The sequence below is a fragment of the Protopterus annectens genome, chromosome 4.part0, assembly GCF_019279795.1.
Source record: "Protopterus annectens isolate FY-2018-M chromosome 4.part0, PAN1.0, whole genome shotgun sequence".
In the NCBI taxonomy this organism is placed as follows: domain Eukaryota; kingdom Metazoa; phylum Chordata; order Ceratodontiformes; family Protopteridae; genus Protopterus; species Protopterus annectens.
The window spans coordinates 136313974-136335233 of record NC_056733.1 but is presented as its reverse complement, the minus strand read 5'-3'; the positions used below and the strand labels follow the sequence as shown (position 1 = coordinate 136335233).

The 21260-nt window shown below is 43.5% G+C and overlaps 1 protein-coding gene across 1 annotated transcript in view; it reads right to left on the bottom strand.

Moving 5' to 3' along the window:
- The window catches only part of LOC122800226 (dynein axonemal heavy chain 17-like), a 17083451-nt gene that overhangs the window by 3650953 nt on the left and 13411238 nt on the right, over positions 1-21260 (bottom strand). The window contains exon 59 of the mRNA XM_044069720.1: positions 13220-13384. Coding sequence (XP_043925655.1) covers positions 13220-13384 — 165 coding nt within the window. The remainder of the gene's footprint in view (positions 1-13219; positions 13385-21260) is intronic.

The following is a 21260-nucleotide window of genomic DNA, read 5'->3' as shown; positions in this document are numbered from 1 at the left end:
AACTTAATGGACTGATTTATGTTGGATTCTGATTCCACAGTAGGAAGGAAAGAAGGTTTTAGTTTCAAGAAGACCCTATCTTTATGAAAAAACAAATATGGTTGCTTACATGAAAGAGTCTATAGTTCTGAAATCCTCTTGGCTGATGTAACTGCTTCCAAAAAGATTGTTTTCCATGTCGAGGACTTTAAACCCAAAGAAGCTGCTGGTTCAAAGGGAAGGGTTGTGGGAGGACTTGAAGCATCACTTTGATATCCCATGGTGGGATGGGTTCTTGTATTCCAGTACAAAGAAAAAATGGTCCTTTAAGAAAGGCTTTAGATACCTTTAATAAAGCTATGGGAATGTCATCATGCCCTGTGTGAAAATAAGAAGTTATGTACTCACCATAACGTTCCATCTGAGTAGGTGGCTTCATTTGTCTGCAACCTTTGGGTCTTGGATCCAACTTCAGATCCGAGTCGGCAACTTATTTTACAGCTTATGGATCTGAGCTCCTAGCTCCTCCCCTTACCCATAATCCCCTGCCAACTCTGATTGACCTCAGATCAAGTTTGCCCTTATACCAAATCTCAGACCAAAAGTGTCCCGAAAGGGACCAAGAAAGGACATTTAAGAATAGACTTCTGAAGGCCAGGGGGAAGGAGGGGGGGATGGTTGCAGACAAATGAAGTCACCTACTCAGATGGAACGTTATGGTGAGTACATAACTTCTTAATCTGAAGTAGGGACTTCATTTGTCAGCAACCTTTGGGACAGAGTCCCCAGCTACCTGAATCTTGGGCGGCCATCATGGAAGGATGTTCCGGAGCACTGCGGAGCCAAAGGATGCTCTCCCTCTGGAAATAACGTCCAGCTTATAATGGTTGATAAAGGTATGAGATGAGGCCCAAGTGGCTGCAGAGCAAATATCATCCAAAGATACTCTAGATCTAAAGGCAGCAGAAGTAGATATAGAGTGAGTAGAATGCGACCGTACTCCCTAAGGTGCGGGCCTCCCCGAAGTTTCACAGGCCAGAAGAATACACTGTGAAATCCATTGTGATAAGGTGACCTTAGAAATAGCTTTACCCAGATTGAATTTGGCAAAGGAAATGAACAACTGATCGGATTGTCTGTGACCAGCAGTCCTATGAATGTAGAAGCGCAGTTGTCTGTGCACGTCTAAGGAATGCAGCTTGTATTCTCCTTTATTCTGGTACTTTGGGAAGAAAACTGGCAGGTTAATGGACTGATTGATATTGGTTTCTGAGGCCACCTTAGGAAGAAAGGAGGGACTGGTCCTGAGGTACACTCTGTCCTGATGAAAAATCAAGTAGGGAGTTTCACACAAAGGGCCTGAAGTTCGGAAACTCTTTTCACTGAAGTGATGGTGACAAGGAACGCCGTTTTCCAGGAAAGATATTTAAGTTCGGCCGAGGCAGCTGGTTCAAAGGGAGGGGCAGTCAAGGCTTGAAGGACTAATGATAGATCCCAAGGGGGTACAGCTTCCTTGACAGGAGGCCTGAGCAGGAAGGTACCCTTGAGGAAGGTTTTACATAATTTCGCAGTCATCATGGGACCTGACTCATGTCCCACATGGTAATGAGAAATGGCTGCCAATTGAACCTTGACCGTAGAACAGCTAGCTCCATATTGAAAAAGTCTGGTGAGGAAATCCAAGACGGACAGCAACAAAGCCGTGAAGGGATCTATGTTATGGTGTTCCGCCCAGATGGAAAAACACTTCCATTTACTGCGATAGACTTTTCTAGTGGAAGGTTTATGTACTGCCACCAAGATGGCTTTAACTGGTGAAGAGATGCTGGGAGTCCTGACTAAGAGTGGAACTGGAGCAGCCAAACTGTCAGCTTCAGGTTGTCCAGATTCGGGGTTGGTAGGCCTAAGGGATGGGATATTAGATCCGGAATGGGATCCAGAATCCAGGGAGGATTCACCAGATGAGACCACAGGTAAGGGAACCAAGTTTGACGAGGCCAGAATGGGGCAATGAAGATCATTCTGCTCCCCAACCGAGAGGCTTTCTGTATCAGTTTCAGCATCAGGGGTAGAGGAGGATAGGCATAACGTAGACCGGGAGGCCAAGCATGCTCTAGAGCGTCTCTCGGTGCTTCCCCGAGGGGGGAATCAGAGCAAAGAAGCTGGAGCATTTCGTGTTTGAGGGAGTGGCAAAAAGATCGCAGCAGGGTTGCCCCCATTCGGCAAAAATCCGCTTCGCTACCTGGAAAATGAGAGACCACTTGTAAGGGGAAAGAATAGTGCGGCTGAGCTTGTCCACCAGAATGTTGGACCGTCCCGGAATGTGCATTGCGATATGGAAGCGGTTGGTGGAGATCGCCCATTCCCACACCCTCATGGCCTCTCGACAGAGAGGGTAGGACCCAGTTCCCCCCTGTTTGTTGATGTACCAGACAACTGACATGTTGTCCATCTGTATCGCAATAGTTCCTACGGGGAGAAGGTTCTGAAGTGCTTGCAACGCCAACAGCACCGCCCTCATCTCTAGAACGTTGATATGCAAGGAGGTCTCTGTGTTGTTCCACATGCCTTGGACCATTCTGCCTGAGCAATGCCCCCCTACCCGAGGTGAGAGACGTCCGTGGTTACCATGGTGAGTGGAGGCGGCGTGCAGAAGGGTTGTCCCGTATGAAGGTCCGGGGAATGGAGCCACCATAAGAGGGCCCTCCTGCAAGCCCTGCTGATTGAGATAGGATGGCTGAGGGGGAGAAACAGAAAGGACCATTGGACTAAAAGGGTCCACTGTAGTACCCTCATATTCAGATGAGCATATGGAAGAAGAGTTATTGCTGCTGCCATGGAGCCTAGTGCCCTCAGGACCAATTCCGCCGGTGGGGCTTTTAATTGGAGGATGGTCCGCACATGAAGTCTCAGGTTTTGAAGTCGCTCCGAAGTGAGGAACGCTCGCAGACTTCTTGTATCTAGTTTGGCCCCTATGAAATCTATCACTTGTGTTGGAGCAAGGGAGAATTTGTCCAGGTTGATCGAAATGCCTAGATGGGGAGCTAGCCGGAGAAGGTGATTTCTGGCTGTACAGAGTAGATGCCTTGTTGGGGTGGACAGGAGCCAGTCATCCAGGTACGGGAAGACCTGCATTCCCTGGAGTCTCAGGTGGGCCGCTATCACTGGTAACACTTTGGTAAACACCCTGGGGGCTGTGGTGAGACCAAAGGGAAGGACCCTGAACTGATAGTGACTGGCTCCCGGCCGGAAGCGGAGAAACCTCCTGGATCGTCTGTCCATTAAAATGTGGTAGTACGCATCCTTGAGGTCTATTGAGCACATCCAGTCGCTCTCCCGCAAGAAGGGGAGAATGGATTGAAGGGTGACCATCCGGAATTTTTCTTTGGTTACTGACAGGTTCAAGAGTGAAAGGTCGAGAATCGGTCTCAAGTCCCCCGTCTTTTTTGGCACCAGAAAGAACCTGGAGTAAAACCCTAATCTGAGTTGATCTGGGGGGACGGGCTGGATGGCTCTTTTTTCTAGCAGCTGCTGATTTTCTGCAGCTGCCGCCTCCCTCTGATCGGGTGGTACATCGGGGAGGTTTTTGAGTCTGGGGACATGGTGCAGTGGGGTTTTGTAACCTCTGGATATGATACGAAGCACCCAGTGATCTGATGTAATGGACTCCCAAGCCGCCAGGTGCTTCGAGAAGTGCCCCCCGACTGCCTCCAGAGTGGAGCAGTCGGGCAACCCCTCAGGGCTGCTGCGTGGGCCAATCAGAGAAGGTTTCTCTGGACCCAAAATTTCTTGGGGCCCCTCTGCCTCTAGGGCGGCGTCCTCCCTGTCCTCCTCTGCCACGGAAGGACTGGTTGTCCGGAGCAGGATGGGAATGTTGCAATTTCCAGAACCACATCTTCTTCTGTTCCTTTTGGTTCTTGGAGAAGGACCTCTGGGGAGCAGAGAAGTGGACTCTGACGGCAGACAACGTCTTCCCGTCCTTTTCACTCTGGACAAGTGTCTCGCGAATGGTCTTGCCAAACAAGGCAGAACCATCAAATTGGGCATTCGCAAAGGATGCCTAAAAGGGCTCCGCGAAGTCACAATGTCGGAGCCAGGCCTGACGTCTCATGACTAGACCCACTCCGCTGGCTCTAGCAGCTCCCTCTGTGGCATGGGACAAAAGCCGCATAGAGGTATTTGAAACAGATCTTAGAGTGGCCACACGAGTGGAGTACAACTGCTTGTCCTCCGCCGACATGGACTCTGGGGGGGAAGCAGCATATTCTTTGATAAGATCTCGCTGCATCCTGATGACATGTGCCATTTAGTTCAGGGACCTTACTGAGAAGGTCGCTGAACTAAATACCTGCTTCTCAAGGCAATCCATTGAGCAGGACTCCTTGCTCGGTGGATGGACCGAGGGGCTCTCCTGAGCTAATTCCCTCTTCGTGGCTGCCGCCATCAACATGGCATCTACGGGGGGACCCTTGCTCCAATGGGACCAGTCTGCAGGGGGACTCAAAATTCTATCCAGGCATTTGGGGACTGGCTCCACAGTGTCCGTCTCCTTCCATATCCTGGTGGTGATAAGGTCCACCAGGGGGTCGGCCGGAGGGGACACCCAAGAGGTAGACGGGCCTGCTTCGAATGCCTCCAGGAACACGGACTCGTCGGAGGAAGCCTTGGGGGCAGACCACCCCCCCGATCCTGAGCATTTCCATGATGTCTCCAAAGGAGACATCCTCGGGGGGTGACCTTGGGGAGCCTTCCCCTTCATCCAAGTCCATGTCCTCTGTTAAGGACTCGGGGGAGTCCACGTGTCTCCTCTTACACTTATGCTTGCGAGGCACTTCCTCGGGGGGGACTGTCCGAGGAGGTCTTACCAGCAATATCTTGTTCCAGTGGAACAACCTGGGACATCGAAGCAGGCTGTCCCTGTGGCAGGGTGATGGAAGCCTGACCCAGCAGAGAGGGAGTGCAGGGTGGAGCCGATGCAAGGACTGGGGGTCTGGATGCTCTCAACAGAGCCCTCTCCACTACATCAAAGGCCGTGGGGGAGCCTCTCTCCCTGGGATCTGAAAGCCGGCTCCCACTTGGATCGGATGAAGAGATCGGAACCGGTGCCGAGGCCACTGGATCCGAAGGACCCATGTGCTCCGACCTGGACGAAGCCGAAGGCACACTGAATCCCTCGGATCCGAAGCTCGGCCCATGGCTCCGAGAGGTCAGATCTGATGAAGGACCCGACAGACTCGAGGGCAGGGTCAGATCCGAAGTACCCAGTACTATCGGCGCTGACCCACCCCTGGCTCCAACGCTGCCCGGCTCCGAGCGCTCTAAACCCGGGAAGCGGGTCGGAGAAGGAGCTATCGGGGCAAAAAAAGGTGTCGAGCTCCCCCCCAAAGGGGGGGGGGAGGCAAGAGCACTCCCATTTGCAGCTGGGCCTGGATGAACCTTCTCATCATCCGGTCTAAGTCTGCATCAGAAAGACTATAAGTAGATCTCGACGAGGTCGCTGAGGCGGGCCGAGGATGCTGCCTCGATGACCTCGATGGAGATTGGGTCTCCTCCTCCTTGGGTCCTGGGGAAAAGCAAGGGGATCGGATCCGAGGAGGAGGGGACCTGGAAGCCATGGAGGGAGAAGCCTGCTTAGCTGGGAGGGCGAAGCGGAGGCCTCGGCCCGCTGCTTGTGGTGCTTCTCCCTCTTTTTCTCCCTCCTGGCCTCCCTTTCCTCCGGCATCTTAGTGGGAGTTTGAGTCCCAGCCGGGGGAAGGGGGGCAGGAGTGGCTACCACCAAGGACTGAGGAGGAGCCACGGGAGTACCGGAGGCTGAAGCTGGATCCGGGGGCAAAAGTCCCGCCAGAACCAACTTCGACCTCCGCTCTTTCAGTGCCCTGGTGTTGAACGCTGCGCAAATGGAACACCCTGAGGACAGGTGTTCAACCCCAAGGCACCGAACACACTGAGTGTGGCCATCCGCCGGTGAAAGCTTATGGCCACACTCGGTGCACTTAGAAAAAATGGGTTTTGAGGCCTCTGACATTAGAAAAAAAATATAGTAACTACGCAAACACACCAAGCCCCAAAAACACAAGCAACACACACACTCTACGAACCAGCAAGGGGAGGAATTACACTAAAAATGAATAAAATTAACAAAAGGGAATCCTAAACACACACACTGTTTAAGAAATTAAAAAAAAATTTCTATATTGACAAGTTTTTTTCAAGACTTATCTGAAAGTTGCCAGGAGCTCTGAAATCCAGCTGTCTCTTCTAAGAGCGGCAAACTAGATCTGAGGTCAATCAGGGCAAACTAGATCTGAGGTCAATCAGGGTTGGCAGGGGATTATGGGTAAGGGGAGGAGCTAGGAGCTTGGATCCATAAGCTGTAAAATAAGTTGCCGGCTCAGATCCGAAGTCGGATCCAAGACCCAAAGGTTGCTGACAAATGAAGTCCCTACTTCAGATTTAGAAATGGCTGTGAGTTGGACTTTGATTGTAGAAAAATTAGAACCTCTTTAGAATAATTTGGAAAGGAATTCTAAAGTGGAGGGAAGGGTCAGAGAGAATGAATCCACACCTTTCCCCATAGCCCAAAAGGACAATCTTCTCCACTTGCTTTGGTATACTCTTTGAGTGCTAAACATTTCTGAGGCAGTGAGGATATGAACTATATTTTTTTAAAAACGTGGCATCCCTGGTCATTACTAGAACTGGAATAACCAAGCAGTTAATTTCAGGGTCTCTAGGTCCAGGAGAGGAAACCAGAAAGTATGGGAGATAAGATATGACCTGCAAGCCAGCATCCAGGGTGGACTGAGAAGGTGAGACCAGAGGCAATGGAACCAGACTTCTCAAGGCCAATAAGGGGCAATAAGGATCAGCTTGGCCTTGCAGTTTCTGGCTTTCTGAATGAATTTTGTAATCAGAGGAAATGGAAGGAAGGCATAAAGGAGACCCGGGGCCAGCTGTAGATCAAAGCATCCCTTGGTGACTGACCCTGTGGAGATATTAGGGAAAAATGACTGCTGCTGGTGTTTAGGTATGAAGCAAACAGGATGCAACAAGGCTGGCCCCAGCAACTAAACATTTTGTTCGCCACTGTTGGATTGAGGGACTATTCATAATGGAAAAAAAATGTACCTGCTCAGTCTGTCTGCCAGTACATTGCAAGGTCCTGGGATTTGCACTGCCACTAGAAAGTGAATGGAAGACATTGTCCATTGGAGGTCCAGGGAACACAGAAGTCCAGTATAAACCACACAGCTAGTAGCAACCACCAAAGATTTATTGAGCAAAAACAGCAGTCAAACGCTTTCGTTTTACATGAAGACTTAATCAGAACTGCAGTAATCACATAAACCACACACTATAAAGGAACATCTTGTAGTCATGTGGTTAAAACCAACCAATACAAATAATGCTTAAAAATTTAATTAATTAATTACAAACTTGTAAATGTAATGATGGTTTGAAACAGTGTGCACGAGTACAAAACAGTGCCAAACATGTTACAACAATGTATCTACAACAAATTATAGATGACTGATGAATTACCGCTCCATACTTTTCAATTTTAGGATTGGGGTAATGGAACAGCAGTCATTGAGCCCATAAGGGTTAAGGGCATCACACATCAAAATCCAGATTAATTCCTTTCTATTAAGGTGTTCTTCTGTGCTAAAATCCCTTGCATCCCATTCCATATAGTCCAACACTACAAACTTGAAGTGGTGGTCAGTAAAAGCAGAAATATGCCTATACAAGGCATTGCTGTTCTTCCCTTTCTTGATGTCATTCAAGTGTTCATAAATTCTTTCTTTCAGCTTACAACTAGTCTTTCCAATGTAGAATGCCTTACAACATTGACAAAGAGCTCCATATACAACCCCCTTGGATACACAATTGAAGTGTTTTTTTTACCTTAAATTTCCTATTCCTGATGAAAAATGAATCGCACAATAAATTATGCTGACAATAATTGCAATGATTGCATTTGTACATGTCCTTAGATCTACTTTAACAATTCATGTCACATTTCATTTCTAAAAGGTTCTTAAAAGACATGCCCTTTCTGAACACAAACGTTGGCTTGACCCCAAATAATTGTTTGCCTTCATTGATACTCATCACAATTGGCCAAAAATTACACACTGTGTCCACTACATCACAGATGTCAACAGAAAAGGTGACTATTAGTGAATGTCCAAAAGGGACAATTGATGGTTGCGTTTCTTTGAACAAGCTATTACCAGCTAAATGGTCATCAGTTCGACCACCAGGAATAGGTAGTGGCAGTTTGTAAAAAACATTTCTCCTCTTACCCTGGACTTCTTCCTTAATATTGTCCAATAACTCATGAGGGGTAACCTCTTTTACTGAACATGCCAATCAATTTGTTTATTTCAACAGTGATTCAATCACCAACTGATGTGAGTTCTGCACACAGAGGTCAGTCTTATCTGGGTGCTGAGGTGATGAAGTTGTGACCATTGGACTGAGAGGGTCTACTGAAGATCCCTCATGGAAAATCTGGGCATAGAAACTAGGATGATGGCTGATGCCCTAATCCCTAGAAGTTTTAGAATTAGACATGCAGGTGGTAATTGATTGGATAAGACTTGGACTGCTGATTGCTTGATGGAAAGAATCCTGTGTTGTGGCAGGGTGGTTGTTTGGTAGTGTCCATGTGACATCGGATAAATTCTATGGACTGAGTTGGTGTCAAGTTGCCCTTCTGCACATTTACTGAAATCCCCAAGCTGTGAAGCAACTAGAGTAAGAGATTCCAATAGAGAATTAATATATCCCAGTCGGACTGTTTAGGAGCCAATCATCTATGTACGAGAACACCTGGATCCCTTGCAGCCTGAGATAGGCTGTCATTGTTGTCATGCATTTACTAAACACCCAGAGAGGTGCTGTGATGTGTCCAAATGACAGAGCTCCTAAATGAAAGTGATTGGCTCCCAGTCTGAGACAGAGAAATCTCCTGGAACACTTGTGTATCTTTACATGATAAGAGCCATCCCGGAGATCAAATGAGTGTATCCAGCCACCCTTCCAATGTAGAGGTAAATTGGAATGAATAAATGACCACCCGGAATTTTGTCTGCTTCACATACTGGTTCAAATGACTTAGATTCAGTATTGGCCTTAGGTCCTCTGTCTTCTTTGGAACTAAAAAGAACCTAGAGTAGACTTCTGTCTGGTCTGGTGGAACCTGCTGGATGATTCCTTTTTTCAACAATTTTTCTACTTCTACTGTTGTGGACTCCAATTGACTGGGTGGCACTAAAAATATCCTGGATTTTGCCTGAGGTATTATTAGAAATGTAATTGTATATCCTTTGGTTATATCCTTAACACTCAGGAATCTGAAATAATAGCCCTCCAGGTTTAAGGCTGTAGGATGTGCACCCCTTGCATACCTCCAGAGTGCAGCAGTCAGGCAACCCTTCAGGAGCACTGAAAGGATTTTGCGGAAAAGAGACAACAAAATCTTTGGTTTTGTGGACTGCGTATGCCCCCAGGGTGATGTCTATCAAAATTACTCCCTAGTCTACTGTGGGGTGACTTTCTGAAGAAGCATCCTGGTGATTTCCAAAACCAATTCTTTCCTCCTAACTGATTCTAGAGAAGGGTCTCTGAGAAGTAAAGAAGAGAATTCCAGTGGCAGAAAAGGTTTTACTGTCCTGTTCACTTCTAGTAAGTCTTTCTTTAACCTTCGGACCAAACAAGGTGGTACCATCAAAAGGGGCATTAATGAAGGACATCTTAAAGCCTTTTGCAATATCACACTACTGCATTCAGGCATGGCAGTGTATGGCTATGTTAGTACCTGCTGCTCTGGTTGTTCCATTGGCTGTATTTGAAAGCAGGAACATGGAATCACTGGAAATAGAAGAAAGGGCAGATAGCTGGGATTCCACAGTCTTCAGAATATCCACTAGCAAGTTACTTGAGAAAAAAACTGCTGATCTCCTTGGTCAAGTTCTTTTTGGAACTGAACAATGTAGGTAAGGTAGTTCAGTGCTCTCAGGGAAAAAGTCACATTAATTTTCCAAATATGTCCAAGGAAAGGAATTCCCTGTGGTTGCCACTATGACTAGGTCATCTACGGGGGGACCTTTACTTCTATGAGCTCTGTCTTTTTGTGCAGTTAAAATTTTTTCTGACTTCTTAGGTATTGGCTCTGCTGTATCAGGCTCTTTCTAGACTCTCTGCACCACCAAGTCAACGAGAGCATCATGGGGAGGGAACAACCCAAGTAGTAGAAAAGCCAGCTCTAAAAGCCTCCAGGAACACAAATTCTTCCAGAGAAGGTGTAGTGTCCCCCTGTCTGTTTCACCAGTTCTAGGATTTCATCAAAAAAGTCATCTTCAAAAAGGGATCTTGGAGAATCCTCCACTTCATCTATATATATATATATATATATATATATATATATATATATATATATACACACACACACACACACACACACACACACACACACACACACACACACACACACACACACATATTTTTTTAAATACAAGATAGGGGAGGAAATACCATGTAAGAGCTAAAGCTAAAGTTAACAATGAAAATAGAGTTTTAAATATCTTAAATCTCTAGGAAAGTAAATAAAAGCAAGCACTTATCCCAATGTGGAGATTATAGCCTCTGCGACCATTCAGTTGAAACAGCAAACAATATCTAAGGAGATATGAGAATGCTAAAGGAATTATGGGTAGGGGAGGAGTCAGAACTGTGGATCCAAAGATTTGGAGGTGCAGATGCCAGATCCAAGTCCCATTCATTGAATCAGATGAAAATGGAGAATGTCGGGTTAGATAAATTGCAATTTTTCTTAAAAGAGCAAAAATTACTGAATGGAGGGGTTCCTCAAAGGGGACTTATCTGTCAGAAAGAAAACTCTTATTTGACTACTGCTCTTTTTTTAATTTCTCCAAATCTTTTGGGTTTCTAATACCATGACAGGAATGGACCCCATTCCTAAGTCAAAGTATAATCAATGTTCATGAAATTAGTATTGTTTCAGTCTTTGACATCAGCCAAAAGTGCTCTTCTCATCACCCACAGTGTGCCCAGTAATGACTCCTTCTGCAATTCGTACGGGTTTACATGGATTGGTAACATATCTAAATACGATCATAGATTCATTTTTATAAGACCCGTTGCTCCTACTACTATTGGAACTGTCTGGGTATCTTTCTTCCACATTGCTCTCGTTTCTGCCTGCTGATCTTGATATTTTATGACTTTGTGTCTCTCTGTATGCAGGACACTATAATCACTGGGTGTGGCGATTTCAATGACCACTATATCCGTTTTTCTAGCATCTATCTTTTGAACTGTTGGTAATGGGTGATCCCATGTGATGTAAACTTCATCATTTTCTATGATGATTTGTGGCTCATGTTTCCAGTGTTTCTCAGCTACTTCAATACTATGTCTATACAATCCCCAGTGCAACAGTCTCGCCATATTATTATGCCTTTCAGTATACAGTCCTTCTGCCATTAGTGTGTCATAACTAGCAACTAGGTTTGCAACAGTTTCCAATTCGGTTTTACAAAACCTACATTTGTCTGTTTCTCCCACATATTCAATTAACTTTGTAAACCAATGTGTATGTAGCCCATTATCTTGGGCTGCCAGTATTAACCTTTCATCTCTTGGTTTGAATTCACTTCTTCTTAACCATTCCTGCATTTGTTCATGATCAACATGAGATTCTTCCAGAAGTTTTCTGTACTTACAACTATATTTATGCATTTTCCACATTTCTTGCCTTCTCATCTGGTCAATCACCTTATATTCTTTCTTTTGTTTTTTGCATATTCAGTTGCTACCTGATTTTACCTACTTCTAGTTTGATTTCCATTCCTGCTTAACGCCAATATGCTTCTGCTAGATTAAGCAGAGAGGTCATCTTCTCATGTTTCAAAACTTTCACTACATTTGGTTCTTGTGAGGTCAGCAGATATGTGTGGAGTCCCATGATTGCAGATCTATGCATGTAATCAATTTCAAGGAGACCCATCCCTCCTTCAGAACGAGGAATGTATAATATTGGTATACACTGATTTTTATAGCACATTTGGTGAGCATGAGGCATCCTTCTTGTTTTAATATCTAATCTATCCAACATGTTTTGGAGCCAGTCAGTCACTCCAAAACTGTAAGTTAGGACAGGAAGAGCAAATTGGTTTATAGCTTGGATCTTGTTCCTAGACATCAATGTTGTTCTCAGGATTAATTTAAGTCTTCTAAAGTATTCCTTACTGAGTTTTATTCGCATTTGTTCATGTTTTATTGCTGATCCTTCATCAATTCCCAAATATTTATACACTCCCTCTTGCTCAAGTAACTGCTGCTCCTGTGAAGCCAGAGAGATGTTTCTTGAGATGGCAAGAAAGCACTGAAGAAAGCTTCACTCTGACTGCTGATTTCTCTCCAAGGGATTAGCCAATCAGCCATTAGAACGAAGAAGTCAGGGGAAGCCAATGTTTTCTGAAGAAGTCCAGCTGTTGTTTCCTAAGTAGAAAACAACCATTATAGCCTATGGGCCCCTGCAGCATTGGGAATGATGAACATTGGTCATGTGACTTTAGCTTTTCAACTGTAACACCATCTTTGCAAAGATATCTTCCTAATTGAGTATAAAGATGAACCCTGTACAAAATTACAAAGAAGAGCACACACAGTGCATCTAATATGTGATCAAAACTTAAGCAGGTAAAATATTGAATAAGACTGTTTACTGCAAATATGGAATTTCCACAGAAATACTGGTACATGATATCAAATACATATTATAGTATTCTTTGCATGCTAAGTTCATATATATGACATAAAAATAAACAACAAAAACAATAAGAGGATACCTGAAGCTGCAGTAGAACATCACAAGATTGAAACAGAGATGTGCCACCAATGAAAATGCAGACATTTAATATAGTGAATTTTCTTGATATTGCAAAGGAAAAGAAGTGCATTCAGTGTTTCATGAAAATAGCAATTTAGTTTGAGTAGGGGACAAAAATAGTTATTCAACAGGTCACATAAATAACCCTTGAGTCACTGCCATCCCCAAAGCCATCCTTCTTCACAAATTTTAAGTTTCTGTGTTTAGAATGAAAGGTAAACACTAAGTCAACTAAGATCTTAAAGCTTATCAGCATTTTGAAAACAGAGCTGCTTGTTTGGAATTAGCATAACAGGTATGGAAATTATAATACTAAACTGTATTAATGATCTGGACTTTTTTCTCTTCCTCATCTGCAATTATTTTCTCCCTGGTAACCTTCTCAGTTTCAATTCCAACTTTATGTATAAGTTTATCAGCATCTTCATTCTTTGCTTTCAGCTCCAGTTCCTGAACAGCCAGTTTGGCTTTGAGGTCATCTACCTGCATAAAAAGAAAAATAAATGGATGTTAGCAACAAATTCGCAAACCAATTGTGCTATACATCTAAGAAGATATGACTGGGCATGGATTTGCACTGCTGTTAAAATGCATGTCTGGCTTTATGGTAGAAATTGAGGCACATTCACAATGTTCCTTCAGACACATGGAATTTAAGTTTGCCAAAAGAAAAAAAAAATAGCCCGGGTACCACAAACTAAGATTGGCCATATAACCAACAGACAACATCTTTGCAGCTTATTGTCCAGCTTATCTACAGCATTTCCTAGTGATATGTATCACTAACCTTTGATAAAGAACTGTCTAGAAATTTTCAGAATATTTGTGCATGTATTATTATACAATATGGTAAGTGAATATGAGCAATCCACAAAAGTAAGAATAGCAAGCCAACTACTGCTTAATGGTTCTCAGGGCAAATAAAAGAGCTTGTGATAAAGTATTCAGTATCCACAGAAGTAAGAACAGAAAGGCAGATGCTGCTTAATTATTCTCAGGGCAAATAAAATTGCAGATGATAAAGCATTCAGTGATGCCGCTCCTAAATACTAGGTAGGAGATCATTTTCACTAATTTCTAGCATAAATTTGTGGTTTTCCATCCAACTGCTGAGGCTGGTTTTGAAAGTTAACAAAGTACCCCCATTGTTTATTTTCAAAGTCAACATAAACATTCTGGATGGGAAAAGGAGGTACTTTGTTGGCTTTTAAAGGCAGCCTCAGCAGTTCATGCCAGGAATTTGTGGGAATAATTTCTGTTCAGAGGCAGCTAGTCTACACATATGTCTACATGGGTGTGGCTAAGTTTCTCTATGGTGCTCTGTCCATAAGATCAGTAATTATCTATGCACCTGATTCAGTTTCTACAGAGGGTTGAAGTGCCATGATCAGTAATTATCTATACACCTGATTCAGTGCCCACAGAGGCTTGAAGTGCCATAACCTAACCATGTATTCAAAACTATGTTAAATGATTGGAAACTTACAGAAATTAAGTACACATGTTGTGGCATTATCTAAACACCTAATCTGCACATACTAATACAGCTAATGTATACACTTTTGGCTTCCCTCCTAGAAAACTGCTTTTATCTATACCATAATGAGTTTAAATGAAATGTGTATCATGTATCAATTTTGGGGTTCCTAGAGAATCCCAGTGATGACAGAAGCTTAGATTATATACAGGGAAGGGAATAAGAGAAAAATGAAAATTATGTACCTACCATTGATAGATCCTTTCAATCCGGTCCATCCAATATGACGTGTGGGTCCTCGTGATGTTTGTCGGATCCATTTTGGTAGTTTTAGTGCTCTAGTCTTCAGCCCATTTAAGAAATTCTCCTCCCATAATGCACCTCTCCCCTTCCTTACTCGGATCTTATTTGAAGTCTAAGAACCTACACTTAATTAATCGAAGTAGCCATGAACTGTAAAAGCTTGTTCCAGAGAATCCTTCAGGTCTTACAAATATGGAAGGGGGAAGGTGGGTGGGTTGTCATAGCAGATGGACTGAAATGAAAGGATCGATCTTTATGGTTAGTACATAACTTTTATATCCTAGTCATACAGTCCATCCAATGTGAAATATTGATCAGAATCCCCAGCTATGTTTATCCTGGGTCGAATCGTGACAGGAGCCCTTCAGATGGTAGCACTGAAGGATGCTTTATCCCTGGAGGAACAGGCCAGTTTATTGTGCTTGATAAAGGTATGCATGGAAGACCAAGTATTAGTCTTGCACATGTCATCTAGTGAAGAAGCTCTGAAGAAGGAGGTAGAAGTTGCCATGGCTCTTGCAGAATGAACTTTAGGTTTGCTGGAAACTAGTTTGTTGTGAAGGGTATAAATAAATCTGATGCACTCTGACTAGAGAGTGAAACCTTGGATAACTTTTTACCCAACTTGTGGACAAATAAGACAAAATGTTGTTAATTCTTTCTGCATGATTTTGTTCTGTTCTGTGAAGATAGAAATGAAATTGTCTATGTACAACCAAATTATGTACTAGGCATTCTCCTTTGTTTTTGTAATTTGGAAAAAAGACCCATTAGTAAATGGGTTATATTTGACTCTGAAGCTACCTTGAGCCAAAAGAATGATTTTTCATTGAGGAAACTCTGTCTTTATGGAAAATCAAGTAAGGAGAAGAGGAGAATACAGTGTGCACTTCTGAAATTCTTCTTGTGGCAAGTAATAGCCACTAGAGACAATGTTTTCCATGAAAGGTATTTAAGCTCTGCTGAAGAAGCTGATTCAAACAGCAGTTTAGTGAGAGCCTCCAATACAAAATTTTGGTCTCAAGGAGAAACTGAATCTTTAATTGGTGACCTCAATAAAAATGTACCTTTGAGGAAGGCCTTGCATAACTTGTGTGAAAACAGAGAACATTCTTGAAAGCCAACATAAAACTGGAAATATATGTTATCTGGACCTTGATAGTGGAAAACTAGAACCTGAGTCAAAAAGAGAAGCAAGAAGGCATAAATGTCTGCTATAGGGGTTGAGAAGGGATTGATGTTTTATGGACAAAAATCAAGAAATTCATTTTCTCCACTTGCTGCAATAAATCTTATGGATGATGGCTTTTTAAGAAGCTGTCAGAATTCTACCACTTCCTTTAGAAGGAAGTGACTCATCTTTAGCCACCATTGGAGATGGGGAAACCAAGTGATTAATTTCAAAATGTAAAGATCCAAAATGGGATCTGCAAGACAGATGTTTTCCTTCAAATTAGGCCTTACAGGAGGAAACCAAATTTGTCTGGGCTAAAAGGGGTTATGAGAATAACTGTCACCTTGCACCTGAGAGCTCTCTGAAGAAATCTAGATATCAGGAGAAGAGGAAGATATATGTAAAGAAGCCAGAGGAGGATATTTTTTAAACAGAAGGTACCTTGGTGGTTGTTCCAGAGAAGGGATCGAGGTAAAATAACTGCTGCAACTAGTATTGTGAGGGGTAGTGAAAAGATTGCAGTAGGGAGTGTCCCAGTGATGGAAGACTTTCCTAACTGTCATCATATTGTGGGACCACTTGTAAGTTATCAGGAGATCTCTGCTGTGCCTGTCTGCCAGATAATTAAATGCCCCTAAGATGTGTGTTGTTATCAGAGAGCAGTGTGAGGTTACTGCCCATTGCCAAACCCTGACTGCCTCCTGAGACATAAGGGGTAAGATCTGTTTCTCCCTTTCCTGTTTCTGTATCAAGCTACAGTTATATTGTTCATTTGGATGGATATCATGCCCTAAGGAAGGAATTCTTGAAGATCTAACACCAGGAAGATATCCATCAACTCTTAAGACATTTATGTGAAGGTTGGCCTTTTTGTCCTTCCAAAGATTATGAACCATCCTCTCTTCATAATGTGTCCCCCACCCAAGGGAGGATGTGTCCGTTGTTACTGTTGCTACTGTTAGTAGGGTCAGAAATTTTCTATCCACTCAAATTTAAGGGGAGTATCACCACCACTGAAGATGTTCGCTGCAGGTTGTGTAATCATAATTGTTTTGGAAAGAGGGTGAAGGAGCTTTGACCACTGGGCTTGAAGTAACCACTGCAATATTCTCATATGATAGCATGAGAATTCCACTATTAAACCTGAAGATGCCATTAGACCTAGAATTCTGAAAAACAGGACAGCTACTGGGTGGATCGTGTATAAAAAGAAGTTATGTACTCGACATAAAGTTCCAACTGTGTTGTCCATTTTCATTCTTCCTAAACCTGTGGGTCCAGCTCCGAACCTTGGATCTAACTCATCCGCTTTTTATAGCTTAGGATCTGACTCTCGAGCTCCTCCCTTACCCATAATGCCCATGTCCTCCAGATTTCTTCAGATCAAATTTGCTGCAGCTGTATATGCATAATACATATATGCATATATAGTAAATTATCATAAGATAGAAGAAGATAAAATTAGGGGCTCAAAATGATCAATGGCTCCTGAAACACCCCCGAAATCTTTCCAGAAGGGATGGGGGGGGTGGAGTGGGAGGGTTGAGGAAGAATGAAAATGGACAACATAGATGGAACATTATGGTGAGTACATAACTTCTTTATCTAATGTCATTTTCATTTGTTCCTCAACCTGCGGGACAAAGTCCCCAGCTACATTGATCTTGGGAGGCCTTCATGGAAGGATATTCCAGAGCACTGCAAAACCAAAGGATGCTCTATTTCTAGACATATCTAATTTGTAATGTGTCACAAAGTTATGAGTATTTGACCAGAAGGCAGCTGCAGAAATATCATCAATGGATATTCTACACCAAAAGGCTTCTGAGATGGCTATTGCTCAAACAGAATGTGCTTTTATATGGCTATATGGGGTAATACTTTTAGCAGCATACACATAGGAAATGCAGTTCGTTATCCATTTAGTCAAAGTTGTTTTGGAAACAGGTTTTCCCAACTTTACTTTGGAAAAAGAAACAAATAGTTGGTCAGATTTCCTGAAAGCATTTGTCCTGTCCAGATAAAAATGTAATTGTCTATGCAGATCCTAACCCTTGTTTTGGAAGTTAGGAGAAAATAGTGGAAAACTGATAACTTGGTTGCTATTGTGTTCAGATGGAACTTTAGGCAAAAAGTACAGATTTGTATGTAAAATGACTCTGTCTTTGTGAAAAATTAAGTTAGGTGGTTTGGAAGAAAGTGCTTGTAATTCCAAAATTCTTCTAGCTGAGGTTATAGATACCAAAAATACAGTTTTCCAAGATAAGAATTTGAGGTCCACTTTGGCAGAAGGTTCAAAAGGTGAGTGTGCTAGGGCTTGTAAGACCATAGTGAGATTCCATGGAGGAGTGGGATCCTTGACTGGATGCCTAAGAAGAAAAGTACCTATCAGAAAGGCCTTGCACAATTTGGAAGAAACAAAGGAAGAAGAGTTTTCGCCTATATGATAAGTGGATATGGCTGTCAACTGAACTTTGATAGTAGAGTAGGTTGCTCCATTTTGAAAGAATGAGGCAAAAAAAGTCAAGAACTGCTGCAGTCGGACCAGTAAAGGGATCCAAAAGTTTCTGATGAGCCCAAATAAGAACCTTTTCTATTTGCGTTTGTAAATTTTTCTTGTGCAGCCCTTGCGTGAGCACACTAAGATTTTCTTAACTGGAGAGGAGAGCCTGGACTATCTAGCCATCATCAGAAGTGAAGAAACCATACAGTCAATTTGAGGCCTGTTAGATCTGGGTGAGTTTGTCCTGATGGATGAGATAGGAGGTCTGGACTTGCGTCCAGCATCCAGGAAGGACATATCAGATGAGACCAAAGGAAAGGAAACCAGGCATGTTGAGGCCAGAAGGGGGCAAAACGGATAACTTTGCTCTTCAACCTTTGTGCTTTCTGAAGAAATTTGGGAATGAGAAGTAAGGGAGATAAGCATAAAGAAGACCAGAGGGCCAAACATGGACTACAACGTCTCTCAGTGACTGTCCCTGATGAGGGATTAGGGCACAAACTGCTACATTTGTTGTTGGTTGGGGATGCAAAGACATCACAGCAAGATAGACCCCATTTGTGGAATATCATGTTTGTCACAGACTGATTTAGAGACCGCTCGTGAGGCATCAGAATAGTTCTGCTGAGCCTTATAAAAAACTCTCCAGAGGTCACTTGAATGGATTTTATTAATCACCAAACACCAAAAACACTCCAATTATAAAAATGTACAAGAATACGAAAAGTCTATGACATTAAAGTACTTAGCGCTTTCACCCTGAATCACTTCTGGGCATCTTCAGAGTTCTGCTAAGCCTGTCCGCTAGAATTTGGATTTCCGTGATATGTGCATTGCCACTGGAAAGCAGTTGGAGGAGATTACCCATTGCCAAACTCTCACTGCTTCCCAACAAAGGGGGTAAAATCTTGTTCCCCCCGTTTTTTGATGTACCAGATGACTGACATGTTGTCCATTTGTATTGTAATAGTGCCTAGCAGAAGAAAGTTCTCTAAGGCCTACAACACTAGAAGCATTGCTTTCATCTCTAGAACACTGATATGCAGACAGGTCTCCTGTCTCACCTTGTGCCTTGAACAGTTCATCCCAGGTAATATCCCCCAACCCAACTGGGATGCATCCCTGGTCAATGTGGCTTTGGGGGGAGGAAGAATAAATGGGTGTCCTTCCTTGACATCCCTCAAGAGAAGCCACCATGATAGCGAGTCTTTGCACACTCAAGATAGTTTTAGAGTGTGATTCAAAGGATAATGATGTAAGAGCCATTGTACTGCTAGAGTCCATTGTAGAATTCTTATGCAAAGGCACTGTTCTACTTGCAATCTAAACAGCCTATACTCTATCTGAAAAGCTCAGCACTTGCTCCTAAAGCATTTTGTATACAGGTAAAGCACTCTTAAACAAACGAAAAGTACTTCATTCACCTAAATTCTGTTGAGTACCCATTTCCCTATAGGTCCTTTCTGACTCAGTTACACAGTAATCTTTTTCACTATTTCTAGCATGTCGAAGGGTCAGTTGCTAGCGTCCTCTCCTGTTCAGCTGGTGAATCTGGGAATCTTGAGGCAATGTTACAATTGCCTCATGTACACAGACAACCCTCTCCTCCTCCCAACAAATACAAATATATGCGAGAGATGCAACTATATAGCCAAACTGGAGGCTGAGCTCTCTCAATTCAGTACTGGCAAGACCAGTCAGGAGGAGAAGGTAACCACGCACACCACAAACCCAGTCTCACATAGAACTATCACAACTGCAAACCAAACACATAAACACACAAAAACATACTGGAGGCTGATTAAAATCTACCAAAACAACAGAGGCCTCCAAAGCAGACACCCAAGCAACCACCACCTCAAGACATAGCAAATGCAACACATAGTTCACAAAGTCAGTGTGCTAAACAGTCACAGCCCTTAAGGCCAAACAACATGCCAGACACACTTGTAATAGGTGACTCCATAGTCAGGCACACTGACGTCCCGCTCACCAGACTGAACAAGGAGAGGGTCACAGTAAGCTGCCTGTCGGGAGCTAGAATCCACCACATAACCCAAGCACTCAGGTCACTCCACAGCAAGTACAAATATGACTCAGTCATTGTACATGCAGGTGTAAACGACCTGAGACGTACCTCCCTGGACTACATGAAAAGAGACATAGAGGAGCTCTCTGATTATGTAGCCCAGGCCATTATGACCCTGACCCTGAGCAGCATCTTACCCTCACCAAGAATTATGCCACAGTACAAAGACAAAATGATCAGTTTTAACAATTGGCTTAATTACTGGTGTCATTCTAAGGGGATCCAGTGTCTGTCTGCTTGGGATGACATGCTTGACAAGCCACGCTGCTTCGCAAGGGATGGTTTGCACCTGTCACCCCTGGGCTTCCGGATATTGGCCAAGGCTCTTGCCACCCCCATAGTGCCTTTTTTAGGCAAGGCTCAAATGACAAACCTACCTCCCTAGAAAACACAAATGGAAAAAAACTAAGGGTAATGCTGCTCAATGCCAGAAGTCTAAACCTCAAGATGCACGCCCTCGAAGCCCTTCTCAGTATGGAGAACATCGATGTCTGTGCAGTGACTGAAACCTGGTTCAAGGCTCCTGAGAGCACCCCAGCACTATCAGGTTTTACCTCATATCATGCTTTCCGGCCCCAAAACTTGGACAGAACCACAAAAGGAGGGGGAGTATCCATTTTCATCAAAGATACCCACACCTCCAGGTTAGTGGCAACGCACGAAGCATCAGAGACTATCCAGGTGCAACTAACCATAGGCAAAACTGCCTTGCAGTTTGTAGCATGCTATAGACCACCCTCTCAAACTCAGGAACCCCACACAGCCTTCCTGAAGACACTGGAGAGTATGAATGTCTCTCCAAATACCATCATT